The sequence below is a fragment of the Manacus vitellinus genome, unplaced genomic scaffold (assembly GCF_001715985.3).
Source record: "Manacus vitellinus isolate BGI_N305 unplaced genomic scaffold, ASM171598v3 scaffold_22_pilon, whole genome shotgun sequence".
In the NCBI taxonomy this organism is placed as follows: Eukaryota; Metazoa; Chordata; class Aves; order Passeriformes; family Pipridae; genus Manacus; species Manacus vitellinus.
The window spans coordinates 12,860,782-12,883,083 of NW_021939632.1; the positions used below are offsets into that span (position 1 = coordinate 12,860,782).

The following is a 22,302-nucleotide window of genomic DNA, read 5'->3' on the forward strand; positions in this document are numbered from 1 at the left end:
TAAAGTAAATGGGAGTAAAGTAAATGTGAGATTGTGTCAGGAGGAGAGGTCTTCTAAGTCCATTTAATTGTCATGCCTTATTTGTTGAACCTACTTGATGTTTCCATGTGACTTCCCCGAGGACACATCATAAAGCCCTGGTAAGCCATTAAGTCCTTCTTCAGCACAACCAGTTAAGTAGTTCATATCTTTGTCTCCACAACTTCTGCAGTTTAACTTGAAGTGCCATTGAGAGAGCAGTAGGGGAAGTGTGCAGTGCATATATAGAGCTGCTTTTGTCTTCAGATTCTAATTGTTTCAAATACATAATCTTTGATAGAAGATATGAATATGCTGGAATATTAGAGCCTGATAAAGAGCTTGAAATTTTCCTCTTGCTGCTCTGATAATATCAGAAGATGGTATCATCAGGCTTTTAATATCCATTTAATATCTAGTGGAAAAAGTGTTTTCATCTAGCCACCTCACAAATTAACATAATCTTTTCCCGTTCTACACTTATTAGTACTAATATTGATAAATCTGATGTGCTAATATATTATCTGTTGTAATCTTTTAAAATCCTGCTATGTGGCAGAATCTGTTTCCTCTTGGCTGTTTGCCCGGGATGTTGCCCTGTGCTTCACTTGGGAATGCTTCAGGAAAATACTCATAATCATCTGTTCCCAACCTTGCTCTGGTTTGCAAAGCAGGTCTCATTTCTGCAGGGCTGGGCAGTCAGAAGTGGGGCTGCAGCTCCTTCTGGAAAAGCTGTGTAGGGCTTGCATCGTGTAAGCAATGCACAAGAATGGTGGTACCAAATGATGACTCGAAGACTAAGCTTCATCTGCATTGTGCCCTGGATTAACAGGCCTCTAGTGTGAAGGAAACAGTTGTTTTTCAGTGTTTTAAGAATATTGCTGCTTTAAAAATAAATCTATATAGCTCAACAGCCCCACTGATGTATGGATGCTGGTTGTATTTTCTGTGACTGAAAAATGTGTTGTCAAAGTATTAGTAGCAGCATGGTAGCCAAGTTCTATTTCAAAGTGAAATGTACAGCTTTAATGACAGTTCTGCAAAGATCAGTTATTTGTGTATTCTTTCTATCCTTTATACAGGCAACACTTAATGAAGTACACACATTACTAATGTCCATCCTGCAGAGAAATGAACTGTGAAAAAATTTAAGCAAACATGTTCCAACTGTTCATATGAAGGATTACATAAGTTATACACTGTGTTTCCACAAAACTTTCCCCACAATTTGCTGCTGCTCAGCATGTACTTCACTTAGCTTCCTTTAATTAAAATTTGCAAACAGAAAAGCTTTCCAGGGCTAAGAGACTCATGTGCTTTCCCGGAGTTTTGGAGCCACGTGTTTCAAGAATGGCTGGGTACACCACACCAATATAATATAAAGGCAACGTCAATCACCTTCTCTCACTTTTTAATAGCTCCCCTCCACGGTTCTCATTCTCTGTTACTAGAAACTTAAGATTAAAGGAACTTTACTATATTTCAAGTACAGTTTAATCCATTAAGATGGATCTCCTCCATAGCAATGGCGTGCTTATCATTCAGCATTTACAGAGGGACTACAGGGCTTACCAGGATTTCCTTAATTTTATGTCACATGTTGGTGATCCGCGGAATATATTCTCAATTTATTTTCCTCTTTGGTTTCAGCTCAACCAAGTGGTTGGTACTAAAATGATATGGGTGGCAGTCATTGGTGATTGGTTCAACCTCATATTTAAATGGTAAGAAGTTGGATTTATTTTAAAATTTTTAATGATAGTTACTATATGTGCCTCGAGGTTAGAAAACTTTCTGTGAATAACGTAGTAGTAGACTTTCCCGTTATTATAAAAGGGGAATTCACAATGCAGGTATTTAAGATATGTTTGAAATGACATCATGGTAAGATGAGAAAAACCTGTAGAACTATTATAGAATAGTTTTGGCAATATAGCTCTTCATATTCATGTTTTGCTGAGGCCTTCTTACATAAAAATATTTTCATTGAGTTTCTGCTTTATTTTATTTTATTTTTTGTCAGGATTTTATTTGGCCATCGCCCATACTGGTGGGTGCAAGAAACAATGATTTATCCTAATCAATCCAGCCCATGCCTTGAACAGTTTCCTATAACGTGTGAAACTGGACCAGGTAAGAAATGTTGGAGATTACATTGGTACATTTAATAGGTATAGTGGCTTTGAGGGAGAGAGGATGTGACTTATGAAGGTCTTATATAATATACAAACCTCAGAGTTCATATATAAAATAGCACCAAAAAAGGAAGAAATACAATGTGACTGGTGTTTGATTGCTGTATGACAAAATGTTTACTTCATTGCCTTTAAATAGTGCAAGGGAGGGGGATTTACTTTAAAAATAACTACTAGTAGTTATTGGAAAGGAATTTTCACAAAACTTGTGAAATACATTGTTTAATATGTTCCAAAATAGAGCACAGGGCTGTTGAGTTTGAGAGCTAGTGCACTATTGCAAGAAATATTCAAACCCCAAAAACTAGTAGGTGGTTCAGTGTAAATAACAATAGTATCAATAATTGTTGATGTAATGTATCATGAGTGGAAAAGGTAGCCCCTCTTCCCAGAACCAGACACTGACACTAAACATGTATATATACAAATATATGGGGGAAAATTATTTTTAAAATGTACTTTCTCTGTGTATTTTCACTTTTTTATGTCTCATTGTCTTTTCTGTGGAACTCAAATGCAATACTCCTGAAGTCAAATGAACTTGTGCAACCCTAATATGTGAAATAAGATGAATTTGCTTTGAGCTGACTGACTGAATTTAGTTTAATTCATTGTGCGAGAAAATACTGACTGTGGAAATTAATGTGCTTTGCACCTCATCAATGCCTCTGCAAGCTTTAAAGCAGTTTGCATAGCTGAATTTGTTAACAATATCCTCCATTACGTTCCATTGTAATTGTGAACAAGAAGTTTAAGCCTTTGTATGAGGCAAGGTTAAATAATGCCTGGTGTATATGTGATCTGCAGTCTCCTTCAAGTGAATTCATTTGAGACCTAACCCAAAGGATTAAAGTACTTCAGATCTTTTCAAAAGCCTTTTAACTGAGCCCATTTGGTACCATGTAGTTCCAAGCCCTGGCTAAGGAGCCAGTCAGTGTGTTTCATTCTATTAATTGAACCAGATCTTCCTTCTTGTTACTTTCTTCCTGAAGTAACAAGTCATTCCTATTTCTGTTCAGTGGATACAACTGTCATATTGATTCTTTCTTTGCACTTACCTTACGACCACATTTTCCCCACCTCCACATTTGCCCTGAACCATTGACAATATCTGTCACTGACCTGCTCCTCATTAACAAGAGGAGGTGCAGTCAGTGCAGCTGTTAAGAGCACACAGTCGTTGCATGAGCTTACATGGTACTTCACACACTTTTAAAATATGCAAGTTATATTAAAAGAGTAGAGGAGCAACCACAGACATGAGAAAAGCAGATCCAAATATTGCTAGGATACCCTGAACCCCAGACTCTCACAGCTCAGCAAGAGGGAAAGCTGTGGGAACTGTTTATATGACTACATGGCAAGCAGGACTTGAATTTGGTTTGTACTTCTGGAACCAGCTGAAATAAAACCCTATTGCCATTTTTTTTTCTGATATATTTAAGGCTTTGAGAACATAAACCTTAAAGTGGAGCTTATGCTGTTTCTAGTAGGTAATTTGCAGATGAACTATGAAACATTATTCCTAGATGACATTTTCCTAAATGACAAGACAGAGGAGCTTTCCCAATGCTGACAGACAACATTATGATTTCCTTATCAGTGACATTTGTTCCGTTGTGAGGTTTAGGAGTGCACATCTGTTAGGCAATTAACAAAAGAGCTGGTAGAGTGACTCTAAAGATGCTGGCAAGCAGAATAGCAAAAAGGAGTGCAGGGAGTCAGAAATCATAGTGCTTGTCCTAGGCATTCCTGTTTTGCTACTTCACTGAAATATCCTATTGCTCTACACACTGCTATATAGTTCTGGATCATAACACTTTCTGGACCCAAAATTATTTCTTCTGACAGTGAAATAACCCTGTCCCTTTTACTTCACTTTGTCTCCACAGAAAGCCAAGCTGTAGAAATACAGGATTGACAGATTTCAGTGATCTAATTTTCTCTCTTTCCCTATTTTATTTTGTTGAATGTAAACTTGGTGAACAGGGGAAAAGAAGTGGCCAAGTAATTTTAGGAATCATTTCCCTTGCATCATGCCAGCATAGTTTGTTTTTTGGTGATTTTCACAGTTGTAGGAACTTTTCTGAGGCTTCATATTGTTTCCAGTAAAATTAAAATCTGACTTGTTAAATTTAAACAAATTACATTTATATTATTATAACCTGGACTAAAAGGAAATTACTGTTTGATCTCTACATAAGAGTGTGTTCCCTGTTACAGACTGTTGGTATAGCAATTGGTTGGATATGTTACAGTATCATTTCATGTGCCAATTTCACTGATACTCTATTTTCAAGCTAGTTGATATGTATGACACCTTAAAATTTATAACATAAATCAAACTAAAGTATAAAGACACAGTTCTTCCATCATGCTTGAGATACATTTCTAAATTTATTACAGAACTACCCAAAATTTTAATTATCTGGATTGTGATATTATTAATGAGACACAGATCTCAATTTTTCACATCATGATAATTGCAGAAGCAGATAAAAGGCAGTTTGGAAGGGTCATCTAAAGTTACACTGTTACTTTAGTTTAGAATGTTACAAAGAGCTAAAGCTCTCTTGCTCCCTTTAGTTATGAGGAGGCCCATTCAAACCCTTTCTCATCTGATCCTCATATATAACTTCTACATTCCATGCTACAGTCCTAAGAGAGTCCTAGATGCCTTTTTTTTTTTAAATCACAATCCAAATCTAAATAATGGGAAAATACTGTGTTTTCCAATCAAGATTCCACCCCACACTAATATAAGATAGTTAAGCTGTTACCTACTTGATTTCAGACAAATATGGCTTCCCTATAGATGAGAAGTTCATATTGAGAAAATTAAATTTTGTGAAGCAGTTGACATTCTTTCAGCCTTTGTTAGCCATTTCCTTTTTAAATGATTGGGTGCCTGAGTAACTGCCAGTTGACATTTTCTATATGACAAATGCTACAGTCATCATTCTTAAGGGGAATATTTCCTTTTTGTTTTTACTAGGAAGCCCATCTGGACATGCCATGGGATCATCCTGCGTCTGGTATGTAATGGTCACTGCAGCACTTAGCTACACAGTTAGATGGAAAGATAAATTAGCTGTTACCCTTCACAGGTCAGTGTCTTTCCATTCCTCTAACTCATAAAGATAATTCTTTATATACATGTTATGTTTTTAATGGACTTAATTTAAACAAATATTCATAGTCTGTTCTATCCAGTTTGTAAAAAAAATAGCAGCCCTTTATTATGATCTGCCTCAGCTAAAGAAAAAGTATATGAAGAGGATTTAGCCATTTGTATAGGTTCTTATTTATTAAATTACCATAATTGCATACAATATCTCTAAATCAGCTCCTACTAAAGGTTGTGTCACCTGTTCAGTATTGGAAATTTTTGATTCTATTAATTGTCATTATTTATTGGATCTTTGGGTTAGAAAATAAATTTACTGCTTTGATGGTCATCCTTCTTAGCCCATTTTAAAGCAAATGCACATAATGTTGACATAGTTCACTGTAATGTGTTACTCAGCTCTGCGGAAAAGTCTCATAATTGCTGTCAACCCGACAAGGTTGTTCCCACACTATGTAAATTTTATCATGAAATAACTGAACTTTTACATTTAGGTATGACTTCATGATGAGAAATAAGCTCAGGGTACTAGTGCTAATTTAACCTACTATGCATGACTTTCATCACTAAAGCCACAGTGGTGTCTTGGACCTGAAACTGCTGGGGTCTCTTCCTGTAACCACTCTTGATAATGTTTTAGTACTGACTTCCAGGTTTTAATCATCTGATTCTAAACTGCTCTACTTGGTAAATCTCTGGCTGGTAAAAATATGAGCCTGACATGATGGGGCTTGGGATAAATTAGTAGGTGAAATAGTTTGTCTTCATTTTTAACCATTTTCCCTTTCTCTCTTAGACTGACATGGTCATTCCTCTGGAGTATTTTTTGGATTATCCAGATCAGTGTGTGCATTTCAAGAGTATTCATAGCAACACATTTTCCTCATCAAGTTATTCTTGGAGTATTTGCTGGTAATGGTTTTTTTTTCTTTTTAACATATTTGTAAAATCTCAAAAAAAAGAAGTATGAGAAAAGACAAGAGATTTTTCGTAGTGCTACTCATCTTGCAGCCCCAGTGGTGCTCTCCACTCTCTGGAAGGTCAAGGATTTGATAAAAGTCTAAAGGTAAAATTTGCAAGGTTAGAATGTGCCTGCTGCCTTTGTAATTCACAGAGTGAAGGGAGTGAGCCTTTGTCCACTTGCCAGTGGATGCTGACTGTGTTATATCCACATGCCTCAGACTAGCTCTGACTGGTTTGTACTGGCTGCATCCAATCTTTGACTGTGCTGCCTGCGTGGAAGAGATCAGAGAGGAAGTTGTTCCTACATGGCTCTGACCTTTCATCTCAGGAGGAAGGTATTTGGGTCACTTCAAATGGTGACCAGGTGCAAACTAGCATGTGTGCAATGTGGACAAGTATGGGGTCAGAGACCTGGGGCAAAATAGAGAAAAAGGTGAATCAGCAGTAAAACTCCCCAGGGTGATTTAAGAAGCTGAAGTACATTTTTCAGAGTTACTTAAGCGTGTTGCAAATTGGTATTCAGGGAGTTCAAACTATGAATAATCTCTCTAGAATCTATCTGATTTTATGGAGGGTGACCAAAGCATTGAGCAGGGGCTGCCTGCTCCTGTTCTCTTTCATGGATGCAGTGCAGCCTGGGTAGCCCTGGCTAACAGCTTTCCCTCTTCACAACCAGGATAAAATGAGTACGAGAGAAGATAAGTGTGTTCTGTGTCTTTTCCTTCAACACTCAAAGCCTGTGTGGGAACTGGTGTTGAATTCTGCATTGCTGGAGCCAGTCTTTGAGTGAGGGACTCTTTTGGAAAAGGAATGTTCCAGTTTACATCTAATATTTGATAGGTTGTCATCTGGGAGATGCAGTCAGGCCTTAAGGTATGCCTCATATCAAAACCATGTAGTGCTTGGTATTTAACTTCTTTTTTCTAAATTGGCAGTTTTGAGTGGGAGAAAAGGTTTTGTAATGTACTACAGAAGTGGTAAATTGTGTGTGTGTATGTGTATATATACACATAGATATGAAAGACATATTCTTCTGTCTTCAAAAGTCAAATTCTACAGGCACACTGTAGAAAGTGCTTCTTCAAAGTACAAGTGTGTTGTTCCCTGTAACACTGAGTTTCTAATCCGCAGGCATTCTTGTGGCAGAAGCATTTGAGCATACCCCTGCTATTCAGACTGCGAGCTTGAGAATGTACATCAAGACAAACTTGTTTCTTTTCATCTTTGCCCTTGGGTTTTATCTATCCCTCAAACTTCTTGATATTGACTTGTTATGGTCTGTTCCGAAGGCCAAGAAGTGGTGTGCCAACCCAGACTGGATAAACATTGACACAACTCCATTTGCTGGACTGGTGAGGAATTTAGGGGCACTCTTTGGTTTAGGTCTTGGAATTAATTCTGAAATGTTCGTCACAAGCTGCAAAGGTAAAAATAGCTGCAAGCTAAGTTTTCGCATATTGTGTATAGCTGCTTCTTTAGCTACACTGCAGCTGTATAATTTCATTAAGATACCTACTCATACTGAGTATTTGTTCTACATTCTCTCCTTCTGTAAGAGTGCAGCTATGCCTCTGACTGTAGTTGCCTTGGTTCCATACTGTGTCCACTCATTAATGAAGACAACTGAAAAGAAACTTAATTAAGTAAAGGTTCAAAATGATTAGCAATGTGGGGATGGATATGAGCTGTTCAAGAACCTTCCACAAAGGCAGTTTTGCTAACTCATTTTAACCAAAGGGATGCTACTGCATCTTTGATGTGCTCCTGGTAAGTAACCAGTACATCCAAAATCAGTACGCTCTAGAATGATTTTGGCAGCTCATAAATATTAGTTGCTGATTCCTAGAAATATTGCAATCACACTGCAGTATGGTTAGAAATGACCCAATACTCTGGGTCATAACAAAGTTTTAAAGTATAATCAACTAGTTTTATTTAGCTATATGGTGGTCTTTAAGTTCTCTCCATCTCTAGCTAGATGATGCTTCAAGCATCAGTTGTACATAGTGATACTCGGTATTTAATTTTTTATATATAGATACTGTGTGTTAAACTGCTACATAATGGTGTGACAGTATCACACCACCTACGACTGGACTGTGCGGCTGTACCCAGGCACTGTGAAAAAGGTCAGCGTAGTTATAAGCAAGGCTTTACATTTAACTTATTGAGCTTCCTGAGCAAAACAGCTTCCGATTTAGTCAGATGAGAAAAAAAAAGTTTATTTCCATTATACTCTGCAGAATATATTTTTGCATTACTATATGGGTTTTGTCATTCTTACTTTTTCAAAGTTGTCACATAAATCATGAATGATACAGATCACACCTTTGAAAGTTGTCAATGATGAAATTATCTCAGTATATGACCTCAAGAATGTTGTTCATGCTCCTATATTGCAAAGATAGCTCTCTGCTAATTCTCTCAGATCAAGAGACACAAGCCTGAATCACTGTTAGTAGTTGTGTAAATCATGAAAATGTGGTTGCAGACTGTCATTACAACTTTATATTCTTGTCAGCTTTGTTTACCTAAGCACACAAGTAGCTCGTATGTTTAATATGTTTGCTATATAAAATGGATGTTCTAAATAGGCAAAGGTGGGTACTTTCCATTTTTACTCATTATTTGGGATCTACTGTTGTATATTCCCTTTCAGTACACAATTTTTAAGCAATATTTTGCTGATACCATCTCATAATACTTAGTATACAAGCTGTTTATACATAGCCTTAGTATACAAGGCCATAAGATGAGTAATGAGGGCTGTGTATGTATGATCTGAAAAAAATAAGGCTTAGAAGATGTAAACATGATGTTGTTTCCAGACTTCCAATTAGGTGTGGGATAATTCAAACTGAAAGAATCTTATTTAATTTGGGTAAACAAAGTGAATAGTTTTGTACTGGCCTTTAGGAATAAACATTATACAAATTACGGCAGCAAATCTGAAACAGGCATCCTTATCTAAGAGCCTAGTAAGACTACCTTGACTTAAAAAAATGAGTCATCTGGTTTTAACAGTTTGAGGAGTATTCTACTTTGTGTATCTCCTCATATCTTCTGTACTGGATCTCTGAACTCTTTCCTGCAGCAGCTGACCTGAAACCAGTCTTTTCTATAACTGTAATTCCTTAAGCAAAATTACTAAACTAATGGGACTAGAAACAAATAACCAAGAACAAAGACAGCCAAGACAAAGATCAGCTGTGTTAAGTTGCTCTGTGCTTTGTTATTCCCTACCAGTGAGGTGACCTACAGAGGCATCACAGAACACTAGCAGGTTGGTCTAGCTGTCCTTCTATTTCTGGCTCCTTCTGGCCAGCAGTAGGGGATGCTTTCACAACAGCATTTGGATTTAGTGGCAATGTTGGCAACTTTAAGCTGGGAGTTATGGGTAGACATCACATTGTTAAGCTTCTCTACCACATGAGGGTCTCTGCTTCCTGGCCCTGGCAAAGAATCTTGGTGCCTCTGTTGGGATAGACACAACCATAAATGTAGAATGACAACTGGCATTTCTGCAGAAGACAGCAAATGACACCATCTACTGTCAAGACTAACAATTCAGGCTTGAAAGATGTAAGCAAATGCCTTTGGGTTGGCAAATGCCTTTGGGTTGGCTCAGGGACTTGTCACCAAGTTCCAGGGCTGGGACATCTTGCTGTGAGGCAGCTACAGCGGCACGACCAGTCCAGCTCTGCACCGAGCAGTCCATCAAGGCTTGTTGCTCATGCCCAGACATACTGTGTAGCTCCACTTGAAATTTAATCCCTTTGCACAGGTACCAAAGGTCTTTATAATCAACTGGTTGTCAGTAGCACACAGAAATTAAGTGGCAGGAGCTGGCACTCAGGAATGTGCAACTGTTTGTGTGTGCTGTGAGTGCCTGCATGCTTCTGGGAAGTACCAGCACACTTCCCAACACTTAGCTCTCGATATTTCCTAGCTCCTTGAAAACAGGATGATGTTACAATGAAGAGCAGTAGCAGTGCCACCTAGGTGGGGCTGTGTCCCTGTGCTCCTGCAAGGGGATGACAGGCAGGGGCTAGTGTTCTTGAGCTGGCCTTCTCTGCAGCTCTGTCCTGCACAGCAGACCCTTGTCACAGACATGATCCAGTTACCCAGAAATACCTGTTAGCTGGTGCAAGATATTCATGTGCCTGTCTGAAGGGTAAGAGAAGTGCTAAAGCACAAGAGCAAGTGAAAAAATACAATTCATTGGTTTAATTTGGTCCTTTTAGGCAAAAGACGTATGAAATAAGTACACGTAGTCATGGTAGTTTTTAATAAAGAGTCATTATTTTTCCATGGCCTTAAATACTAATATAAATTAAATATCATATAGGTATGTCAGTAGCTTATTCATACTGATATTTATATTGATACTCTGACGATATTTTCAGTCCTAAGCCATCAAACTAATTATTGCTCTGAAACATAAAAAGGCTGAAACTATTAAAGCAAATAATGCAGCTTTTTTTTAATTTCTAGTTAAGGTTTAAAATACAGACTTGAGAAAATAGCCATTTCAGTGCCAGCTGTGTGAGTTCAGTAGGGACTTTGGCAGCAATTCTATTAATGGATTTGTACAAAAGTTGAAATTGGGTTTTGCTGCCTGGAATTAAGGGATGTATCCTAATAAAATTTTCGTCCTTACAGCTCTATTCAATTACTGATACTGTTACGTAGTTTTATAAAAAGTGGTGTGATTTTTTTATAAAGTGAGTGAAACCGCCCCCTGCCCTGCAGATTTTAGGACATGGAGAATGACTTTTCTGGTTAATACTCTATTATTCAAAATCAATATTTAAATGTTGGAACTGTAATTTATACTTTCAGTCTATCTGCTTTGTCTCCAAGATCCTAGTCACTAAAGCAAAGAGTGCTGTTGTGCTGCAGACAATAACTCATATTTCAGAGAAACCTGCAGTAGATCTTGTAATAAACTGTGATAGATACAAGCTTCTGCCAAAAGAAGCTCCTTTTTGACTTTTGTCATATCTGAATGCATTGTTGGTGTTTATCAACTGTATTTAATGCAAACAAAGAGCTAATTATGGGGGGTTTTCCACCTTTACTGATTATGATTTCTATAAAAATACACATTATTGTCTTGCCTTCCAAAAAAAAAAAAAGAACTGGTTTAAATAACTGATGATTAACAGGATTTTACATTAATTTATCCAAAGCATGTATTCCTATTCAAAAATCTATTTGAGAGCTTTGATTAGAATGGTGAGTGCTAGGTGGAGAGTGGTGGGCTAGTAAATGATCCTCACCACCTTCTGTTCCTCGCCTTGATTGCTTTCCTTACTTTTGTGGAGCTGCCTTCTTTGTAAGTACTTCCTGGTTTTGTTGAAGGGGCACCGTGGTGTCAGTGCTGTGGCCACACATGGGGGAGTGCAGCCTCCTCCTCAGCACAGCTGACCTGTGTGGTACGGGGTGAAAGGGTGGGGGTTCTGTACCCACAGGAAAGGGATCTGCTGTAATCCTCTGCAGACTGAACATTAGGAGAGATGTGATCCCTTCATATGTACAGCATCATTCCTGGGATTGTTTTCACTCATTCAGCTTACCTAGAGAAGGGGCAGTTTCCAGAACACTGGAGCAGAGTCTTCCTTGATTGCTAGTTGAGGCATGACAGGACTGTGCCGTCTGACTGCAGCTAGTGGCAATTCCACAGATCATCAGAAAAGATCCTTCCCGTTTTCAGGCTTGCTTTCCCCTATCAGTGGGCTAATTTACTTCCTGAATGCATTAGCCTGTGCCTAGTCCCCTGCATGTGCTGGACAAATGTGCTTGATGCAGAGCTACATACCTTCAGTGTTGTAGAGCACTTCGTAGCAAATGGAGCACCAACATACACATACCTACCATAAAGAGTTTGTTTACAGAAATCTTTCTAATTTAGAATCACAGTAATTCAGCTAATAGGGGCTCCAGTAGTAACAAGTTTCCAATAGGCTCCCTCCATGGCCATCAGTTCATCATGAGTGCCCCTTTCAATGACGAGTCCCTGGGACATCACCGCAATGATGTCGGCGTTCTGGATGGTGGACAAGCGGTGGGCAATGACGATGCAGGTCCTCCCTTCTCTGGCCTTATCCAGCGCTGCCTGCACAGTCTAAAGGCAACAAAGTGTCAGAGTGAAAATATGCAAACCAAATCAGGGCTCAGAGCTGCAGGAACCCAATTGCTTCAGATAAATTGGCTTTTAAAAGTGACAAGTGAATAAGGCTAAATCAAAGGTTATGATACTGGTGTGCTTAGCTGGGTCATGAAGTCTGTTCACAAGCAGTACAAAGGAGGAACAGGTAAACACAGACAGCAGTAGAAATTAATGAAGGCTTTTACTCAGGTAATGTGCTAACTGTCAGCTCAGTGTGGATATGGTTTTAAATTCCACCCTTTCTCTAATCTCTGCAAGTAACCAAGCTACACAAATTATCGCCCAAGTTCTTAGGCCCCTCACTGCTGTTTTTATTGGCTAGTCAGGATTATGATTTGTATGCATAAATACATTTTTATTTTGGTTGTTTTTTAATGTACAGTTACATTTATGAACTATTCTCATCTGAATGCTTTGAAACCCAGGCAATTAGTGCCCACATTTCTGAAAAAGTGCTGCCTCTTATGGACAGTTTAGGAGCCCTTGGAGCTGACTGCTTTTTTTTATAGCTGTGCCTCCTGCATCTTTTGGAAAGATCATTAAAGATGGAAGTGCTGAATTCACAATACGGAATAACGTGCGGTCCTGTAGTGGAGTATGTTGGGATGTCTCTATAGGACAGAAAGGCTTTGTACACCATAAGCCATTGTATTAACTTTCCCCTATTGCTCATCACTGCACATCTACCTTTTCGCTTTCCGTGTCCAAGGCAGAGGTAGCTTCATCCAGTAATAGAATTTTAGGATCTCGGATAATGGCCCTCGCTATGGCAATGCGTTGCTTTTGCCCACGAGACAGCTGGGATCCTTGTGCCCCAACATTAGTTTCATATTTCTGAAAAACATACAAAAGGAAGATTTTATTCACTTGTAAGCCAACACAGCAGTACACAGCCTGAAGGAAGAGCAGGAGGAGAGAGGTAAGAATGCTGACCACAGCTGCCTCCTCCTTACAGAAGCCAGGGATGCAGAAACACTGTGCAGTGCTACACTTGTTTGAGGAGAGGTTTCCAAGCCATGCTTTGCCTGCACGTGCTCAGAGGCCCAGGCAACACAGTGATGAGCCTGGAAGAAAACTGTGATAGCAAGATGCTGGCTGATTTGTCTGAGGCAAAAAGAAATCCCCTGCCCCAGACTCGGGAGAAGATGCTAAGAGTGATTTCGGAGCTTGTTTTGTTTGGGTGCCTAAATTGTATCCACACCTTTAATGTTCTTTTGATTTATGTTAATATGATTTCAGTGCACTTAAATACTTCTTAAGTGAACATAAGCAGCCAGCTTCAAATACTTTTTTTCTAAATATCACGCCCTAGTCACAAGGCAAATCTCTTACAGCTGAGAACAGGATTTATATATTTGCCTACTGTGTAAAAAGCCAGTAGCACCTCACAACCACAGTCTCAGGAACATAAGGCATGGTTATGGCACCCTCTTTGTTCCTACAGCTGTAAAAGGACATAAAAGGTGTACGTGTGTAGCAACTTTAACTGGGTTTGGAGCAACCCCCACTGCAGCGAGCACTGAACAACCTGTCTGTAGTTCCACAGCCAAGGCCTCGCAGGTACTTACATTAGGCAAGGACATGACAAAATCATGCAGTTGAGCCTTCTGGGCTGCTTCTATGACTTTTTCCATGGTCGCCTCTTTTGTGTTACTGCCATATTTGATATTATCAGCAATGCTGCAGTCAAATAGCACGGGCTCCTGTGACACTATTCCAATTTTTGATCTAAGAAACTGTACATTTATGTTCTTAGAGTCATGTCCATCTATTAACTATAAGGAAATGGGAGAAAACTTGAAACATCATTAGGAAACAACAGCCTGCTACACCTAAATAGTTTATAGCAAAACTAAATGATTGAACTATATTATTAAAATGCAAACACAACTGATTTAAACTGATTAGAAGAATTGCTTATATTTGTCTTTTGTGCATGATGTGTATTTTGTGTTATGGCTTTCATTCAGCCAAATGCTAGACCATTTGCTCAATATTAAGTTATAGTGAACTATCTAATTGCTTGAGGTTAGGCACATGCTTTATTGCCTTCCTGACACTGAGATCACCACAAGGATTTTTTCCAAAGAAAGAGAAATCAATCTAGATGGGTATTTACATTAGGAAAACATATAAAAGCTTACTAAGCTATCAGTAATCAAGTTAAATCTAGACAAATTCAACCTGCAAAGAGGCTGCATATTTAGGGATGTTCTAGGCTCTTTGTTGCTCCATTTAGACTTGATTTTTGCTTGTACTCCCACAATATACAGCACACATTGTATGTTTCATAAAGGAGCTGCAAAGGCAAAAGCCTATGGGGTACATAATGCATAAGAGTGCACCTGAGGCTTGTAGTTCTCTTATCTTGCCTGAATACATCTGAGATGATATTTGGGAACTGTCCAAACAGTCCATATCTGTTTGAGAAGGAGCCAAAGCCCCAACCTGCACATATACACACCACCACTGCTAGGCTGCACAGGAGGACACAGGCAGAAGGCCCCTGGAGCACTGCTGAAAACAACAGCACAGAAACCATGTTTTCTTTGCTTACCACACTTCCTTTGTCAGGGTCATAGAAACGCTCCAGAAGCTGGACACTGGTGCTCTTACCACAACCACTACTTCCAACAAAAGCTAAAGTCTGTCCAGGCTTAACAGCGATAGAGAGTCCTTTCAGAACCTGAATATCAGGCCGAGAAGGGTATGTGAATTTACAATTAAGAAATTCAACACTTCCCTTGAAATCCTCCTGGTGAAAAAAAGAGAAAGATGTTACAATGACCTAAAGCTCAAAACTGAAAGTTGTAAGGTACAAAATAAGTCTTCCTCAGATACCATTCTGGCATCTCTTGTTTAAAATATGACATTCGCGCTTGTGAAATTAGCTGAGGAAAAGGGATAAAAACCACACTGGAGTAGCTGTCCTAGACATTAAGCATGTCATAACACTATTTCTCTGCTTGTACTTCCCCACATGGCACTGGTCAGAGCAATCAACTGATGGGATTGCCTTGCAAATGGGTAAGTTTTTAATTTTAATACAGACACTCTGTATAAAATAAACAATTTGAATTTTCTGGGTCTGACTTTTCAATTCACTGGAAATTGAGCATTTTCATTTAGTCTGACTCAGTGATGCTTCGCCTCCTCATGAACACCCCCACCAGTTTGATGTGAATGGAAAAAGCCTCCTTTGTAAGCCAGTGATAGTCAGGTTTGTGCATGAACTGTAGAGCAGGAAATAAAAACTTGTTATTCTGTGAGTCATCCAAATCTGTTCCATTCCAATGTACAGGTATTTTACATGCCAAATTCCTAATAGCCCACTTTATATTACTCTTGCTGCCTAGTACAGAGCTCACTGCTTCTAAAAGAGCAAAGACAAGTAACAATTATACAGCCAGCATAACCTTCTTGTAAAGCAGTGATCCTCACTGACTCCTGAATCATTAGTGCAACTTCCATGCTTATATTGAGCTGAATGACATCACAAATTACTCATCTCCACTCTTACCCATTTTTCCCCTTTTTCACTGTAAACACTGATTTTAGGAAGCCGATCGACCAGTTGAAAAAAGCGTGCAGCAGATGTTTTGGCTTTGGCATAGTTTGGGGTATAGGAAGAAGCTTTCCCCAAAGCAGTTCCACTGGTGACTATAGCAGAGATCACCCTGGGGGGAAGGGGGACATGGTCATTCTTGGGAAGCCATCAGGGAACTGAACACTAGACCAAGCCCAGCACTTCTGGAGACCCATTTGTGGCTCCAAGCAGACTCTCACCTGAACACAAAGCTGTAATGGAGTCCTTCAGAGTCAACTAGAAACCCCCCGTATCTGTAGGAGACAGAGTTGGCAATGAACACTATGCTCTGGGCAAAGCCAAAGCAGAGCCCATAAACGTGTGCTTTTTTGATTGCAGCTCTATAGGGCATATTCAGGTGCTTCTCAAAATTGTTGATAAACATTTTCTCTTTCCCTATCCCAGCTACAGTCCTGATGTTAGAGACAGCTTCACTGGCAATCTGGAGGAGAAAAAGAAAAAAAACAGGTAAAAGCTCCAAATTTTTGCTTGGAAAAAGTTGAGTGTGCTTTCACAAATGCATGATTCTTTCATGAACACAGGACACTATTGCAATATATAAATTCATTCAAACATGATACAGACTGGCCCAAATATCAGCCAGCCTAAAAAGAACCTTTCCTACAAGCAGTTATCTACTGACATCCTCAATAGCAATGTTCTGCGTGCTCCACTGGAGCTGACTTACTGTAAGTGCACTGAGGGAATCAGGCACGTGCTCTCACTTGTGATTTATTTCACATAATGTGAATAAATGCGACATCTGCAAAAGGAAAAATGTTTTTAGGAACACTGTTATTCCTAACATTAGGAAAGGTGAACCAAACTGCTGAGAGATCTGTGTCTACCACTTCAGTCCAATCATTTCTGAAAGGTCAGTCACACTCCATGCAGGAACTGCTTTTGCAGTTAGGGAGTTCTCAACAGCGTTTCAGTGGTTTGACAAGCTGAAATATTGCACCTTATTTGCAAAACATTGCCAGTTTACATCTGAATTACTGAGGATCCCAAATGACTGATTTTTCAACTACTCATGACTGCAAATATGAATTAGTCTTTTAAACAGCATTACCCGTCCAGTAGCTTCCAGTGCTTTCTTGTCCTGTGAGGCAAATCCTGTCAGCATTTTAGCCTGCACAGCTCCAGATAAGGCCAAAAATGGCAGGAAACACAATATAACTAAGGTCAGTTTCCAGCTGAAGTAGAAAGAAATGATCATGGCCACACCAACGTTAGTAAAGGAATTGACAATCATTCCTATCTGTGATCCAGTTGCCTTCGAAGAAAAGAAACAGAGATGACTGACTTATACTCCAGTAGTAACTTCAACAATCTTAAAATAAATTTTCCTATAAAACTTTAGAAAACTCTAAATTACATTAAAATATCATAAGGCACTAAGAGCTGCTGAGTGCACTGAAATTTAGCCAGTTTGGATAGTCTGTTTCCAATTAATTGTATCAACAGGAAGCCTTCAAATGCTCAATATTCCTTTCATCCACCAAATTTTCCATTGAGAGTTCAGAATATTGTTTCTACTGATTGTAAGAGAGATAATCTAATTATTGAAATTAGTTCCCTTGGTTCCCTGAGGAATCACTCATCTGAATACACTGTTTAGCCCTCACATTTACCATCTATATATAAATAATAAACAGGACCCTTTTGTAACTTAGTTATTAGCAACAAAGCCTCAGCTGTGCTAAAATCAGTAAGAAACATCACTTAAAAAGCATGAAACAAAGCTGCATTTCTGCCTATCTTTCCTTTATTAAGGAAAAATTTTAAATATAGCTTTGACATCACCTTTATTGAATGCATTCATCTTCTCCTTATGCACTTCAACAACACCATTCTTTTTAATAAATTTGATTTGTTTACTACTTTCATAGCAGTAAACAGCAGCCTTAGATAGGAGCTATGCTGCCATGTATTAGAATAAAAATGTACATTTGATATCCTTGATGACTTTCAGTCAAATCCATTTGCAGGATGTGAACTTGCAGCACAAAATGCTTTACCATCTGTTCTCTGACCTGCAGCAAGCTCTGTCAGTCAGGGAAAGGTGGAGGGCACTGCTGCCCAGGTAGCTCTGTTCCCCCATCCCAAGCTGTGGAGTGGATGGCTGTGCCCCACTGCTCTTCCCACTGCTCTGCATATGCTTTGAACAAAGCTATCCATTAGGAGGCTATTATACAGTTCACTCAGTGTTTTACAGGTTTATTTATTTCAATTAAAATATGCCCTGTAAGTGCCTGTAAGATTTGCAGTTAGTTTCTCTGATTCTGTAGAAATTGCTGCTGACAGGGGTTTTGGAAACCTCTTCTCTCATTTGTTTTTTAAATTATTAAAACCCCCATTAACAGTTTTTCAAAACTAACCTACCATGTTCAGTCAAGCTGAAACAGGACAGTTTTTGTAACAAAGAAATCTGTACATCTCTTTCTTTCTTTCTAGAAAATTGCTCGCGTTGGAGCCAGGTAAAATGGCATCTGACTCCCACCTATCAAAGGATCAATCCAGATAGGATATATATGTAACAGCTATAGCTCAATATGATTTAACCTTCATCCACTAAGGAACACTATGCATGAAGTTAGTGTTTCATTTTCCCAAACACTGAAACTGGCTGCAGAATTCCTGGCTGGAACATCAGCCAGTACTGCAAACTGTTTTTTCAAGTGGGCTGTCAGTTTAAATTGAAACTTCCGCAACGTACACAATGCCATGCTGAACACTGGAAAACATGGTTAGTAATCAATGTCACTAAAATACTAGTTTGACATGTTTTGGAAATAAACACTGAAGCATTGTGGCAAAAAGCTAATTCATTTCCAGAAAAAAAAAAATCCAGACAGGAATAATGGGTTGTAAATTGTGAGCCTATTGGTGCTTTTAGGAAATACCACTATAATAGTTCCACACTGACAGTCTATGATAAATAGAAATAGCTTAATTGGCTGACCAAGGACTGTTCTACATTGACCTGGCTGGTTCCACTCTAGATAATTTCTGTTAACAATGTGCCAAAACAGGTCTTTAATCAGTGCTTAACAGTAAAATAATTCATAAGCTACCAGGTCTTACCCCTTGGACCTGTGAGGCATCTGTTGCAAGTCTTGTAGTCAAAGCCCCAGGGCTGTTCTTCCGGTCATCAAACCAGCCAATGTCTTGCCCCAGCATAGCCTGGAAGCCAATTTTCCTTAAGCGCCTTGTAAGCAGCTCACCAGACTTGGCAAAGGTGTATCCCTGGGGTGCATGAGAACAAATATAAATACTGTAAGAAAGAGATACCCACAGAGTAAAGGGTTCAGAAACAAAATTTAAGTATGTTAGACTGCTATTACCTGTAGAAACTGTGTGAAAAATGAAAGAACTCCCACCAAGACAAAGAGCACACAGACACCATTGATCTGGGTATTTTGTTCTTCTTCATCAAGAATGGAGAAGGTCTTTGAAAAAAAAAATGGTGGCATTATATTAGAAGTGTTAGTTTTTCTGTGTGTGAAGTTTGTTCTTGACTCCCTGTTGCCAAGTGCAGAAGCCCACCCTAGAACCAAAGCCAGAACACAGAGCTCTCCCTCATCCACTGCAAAGGCATCATTCCTTATTTTTCTAGGGTGACCCTGGGTTAAAACATAATGGGGTTTTCTCCTGTTGAACAACAAGTTTACTATACTCAGTGTCTGCAAACACTACTATTACTTGTGGCCCATCCCCAGTTATAACTAACCAATCACCACTTACTCTAAACACTGATAACCAGAGAATTGTCATGAAATAAATAGCATAGCAGCAAAGCAACAGTACAGCAGCATCTTACCTCCTCTCTGGTCTATGCCATTGCAACTTTATTGGGCTGTACAAAATAAAGTCTGGGTAAGTAATTACAGCTCAGCATGACTTCCTGCACAACATTAACAGACACTATAATTACCATAAGTAGGCTCCAAGAGGAACCAAGTGTCTTTTACTTCCAGAGTGTGGATACAAGCCATTCACTTACTGCTGAGCACTTGAGAAAAAGCATTAGTGCTTAAATTATAGCCCCTTCACCCCATTCAGCACCAGCCTCCACAGCGGTCTTCTCTCACTCTTAATATCTGTTCTTTTTCAACACCTGCCAATGTTATTGGTTGCTGCTGAAGTACGGGTCCAAATCTAAGTAGCCATCCTTTAGCATTTCCTTTCAGTCAGAGCAGTTGATATGTAGGTCAGTGTATCTATCTGAAGCTGTTTGTCTGAACTATTTCTGCTTGTTGCAGTCAGAGCATATCTTCTGGTTGAGTTTCACTGGAAAGGATTCATTTCCCATACTCTGAGACAATTCCACAAGGAGAACGAAAGCACAAGTAAGAAGAAACTACTGAGAAATTTGTTCAAAAGGTACATATCCAGGATTATCCACTTCTTCATTGACTTTTGGGATTAATTTCTGAAAACTTTTAGGGCAGACTCAGCTTAATGTATCCTTTTACTTAATAACTGTGGGGATTCCCCAGCCTATTTGTCCCAGAGTACAAGTTCACATGTTTGACACAACAACATTGCAGATATTCAGACAGATTTAAAAGCAGATGCATATTCCATCTGCCTGACTGCCTTGACACCGGGCAGAAATATTTTAAATTTATTAATACTAAAACACAGATGTTGGACTTTGCTTGTGTTCGCCATGGATTGCTTTTTCTTGCAGCCTTTCTCATTCTCTGCTTCAGAGCTAAAATACACATTAAAATGTTACTATAACATACCCCAAGAATCTGACTGAATAACAAAGCATAGAGTGGATTGACTGCTCCATTCATAGCTGCTGCCAGAGATCCAAGCACCAGGTATGGCCATTCGGAGGCATTGTATTTCAAAATTCTGGTAAATGATACAGGCTTGGCGTCTTCCTCCACAACAGATTCCTAAAAAACAGGTTGGATTTATGAAGTGAATGCATTCCCCCAGTGATGCTCTCCCTTTGACAGTGAGATCAAATAGTTAGCCTAGTTTGTTAAATGACCATCTCATGCCCAAACAGCTGCTCTAGCTTTGTACAGGAGGGGAAAAGACAGCTGCTCTCTGGAGTTCTTTTGTAGGCCTGATGAGTCACAAGAGGGTTACATAAATGACTACCTTTACTGCCTCTGGAGAAAAAGAGAGAGATTCATGCCTTGTGGAGCTCTAATGATTCCAACTGAAGAGGTTATTTGCAACCAGTTTAAGATATTCTGCCACTGAAACTCAGGATGTTTCCTTTTATCTACCTCCAGATGAGATGTGGTGCAAAACCTAAACTTCTTCCTCACAAGCAGCTTTTTGTGTCACTCATTAAATCTTCTTAAATATTACTTTTTAAGTATTGTGGATGAACACACTGATCAGACTCTGCCTCAAATTAAGAGGTATGTGATATAATTAAAACGAGAGATCTCACAGTGATAGCTGGATTCAGGCTTTATACACGCTAAGTATGACTCCCTTCTGTGAAACATCCTCGGACTATATGTTGAATTCCCATAATTATGCCCAGTAAATGCAGAATATTCATCATCAAATTATAACTTGTCCTGCAGTTTGATATTTGCAGAATGTTTGTAACACTTACGTGCTCAGCCCTGCTCATGTCCCTCAGTTCATATGACTAGAAATGCCCAGACAAAAGAGACACTGTGAAGACATCTCTGTTGGAAAGGAGGCAAGGAGGAGTGGGTGGAAGCAAGCATCTTGTATTTTCTCTTGCTTCTGAGCTAGTGACACAGTGACAGCACTAAAGCACTCTATTTATCCACAGAATTGGCTTAGCAATAGCAAGAAGAGTGACTTCCCACTGCTGCTCTCTGCACTGAACCACAGCCAAGAAAATTGGTGCAGAGAGCTTCATAAGCAATTTGGAAACCCACTGTGTATATTCCTACATATTCTGTGTAATTTTAAGGCCTGCTGCCTTCATTTTCTATGCCAGTTGATTGCAGGAGGACACTGACAGCAAAAGGACTCTGGGTTAGTTGCAGTGAGGGGGTCTCTCTGCTGAAGTCTCTGGATGATTTTGAGATGAAAGTGAATTTACTCTTTATTGAACAAGAAGCAGTGCCATTTGTATCACTGAGTGGCTGGTACATTTCACAGACTGAGCAGTTTGCTTTTTGTCAGTTAATTCAGCTTTTATGAATATGTTTCTCAACTAAATCTACAACATGTATCAATTTACCAATAAGTCATGCTCTGTTGGAAATTTTGTATGGACCAATAA

At 39.1% G+C, this 22,302-nt stretch overlaps 2 protein-coding genes across 5 annotated transcripts in view; one reads left to right on the forward strand and one right to left on the reverse strand.

Annotated features, from left to right (window-relative positions):
• The first annotated feature begins 1,335 nt into the window (after positions 1-1,335).
• G6PC2 (glucose-6-phosphatase catalytic subunit 2) lies at positions 1,336-10,532 on the forward strand. Of its 2 annotated transcripts, XR_001920645.2 has the most exons (6): positions 1,336-1,742; positions 2,042-2,151; positions 5,209-5,320; positions 6,137-6,252; positions 6,980-7,176; positions 7,435-7,549. XR_001920645.2 is itself a non-coding variant. In XM_008931008.3 (5 exons), the coding sequence occupies exons 1-5, from the start codon at positions 1,525-1,527 to the stop codon at positions 7,944-7,946; spliced, it is 1,068 nt and encodes a 355-aa protein (XP_008929256.1). In that variant the 5' UTR covers positions 1,336-1,524; the 3' UTR covers positions 7,947-10,532. The 2 variants fall into 2 exon arrangements, 1 of the variants encoding a protein (XP_008929256.1); XM_008931008.3 differs by lacking the exon at positions 6,980-7,176 and having other exon boundaries at positions 7,435-10,532.
• An 11-nt stretch (positions 10,533-10,543) lies between these two features.
• Positions 10,544-22,302, reverse strand: part of ABCB11 (ATP binding cassette subfamily B member 11) — a 43,555-nt gene continuing 31,796 nt past the window's right edge. For all 3 annotated transcript variants that reach the window (XM_018072580.2, XM_018072579.2, XM_018072578.2), the window contains 10 exons: positions 20,816-20,974; positions 19,409-19,513; positions 19,149-19,310; positions 17,134-17,337; positions 16,262-16,503; positions 15,996-16,152; positions 15,033-15,230; positions 14,044-14,250; positions 13,163-13,309; positions 10,544-12,430 (listed from right to left, as the gene is read on the reverse strand). In XM_018072580.2, the coding sequence (XP_017928069.1) occupies positions 12,230-12,430; positions 13,163-13,309; positions 14,044-14,250; positions 15,033-15,230; positions 15,996-16,152; positions 16,262-16,503; positions 17,134-17,337; positions 19,149-19,310; positions 19,409-19,513; positions 20,816-20,974 (1,782 nt within the window). In that variant the 3' untranslated portion in view covers positions 10,544-12,229. The remainder of the gene's footprint in view (positions 12,431-13,162; positions 13,310-14,043; positions 14,251-15,032; positions 15,231-15,995; positions 16,153-16,261; positions 16,504-17,133; positions 17,338-19,148; positions 19,311-19,408; positions 19,514-20,815; positions 20,975-22,302) is intronic.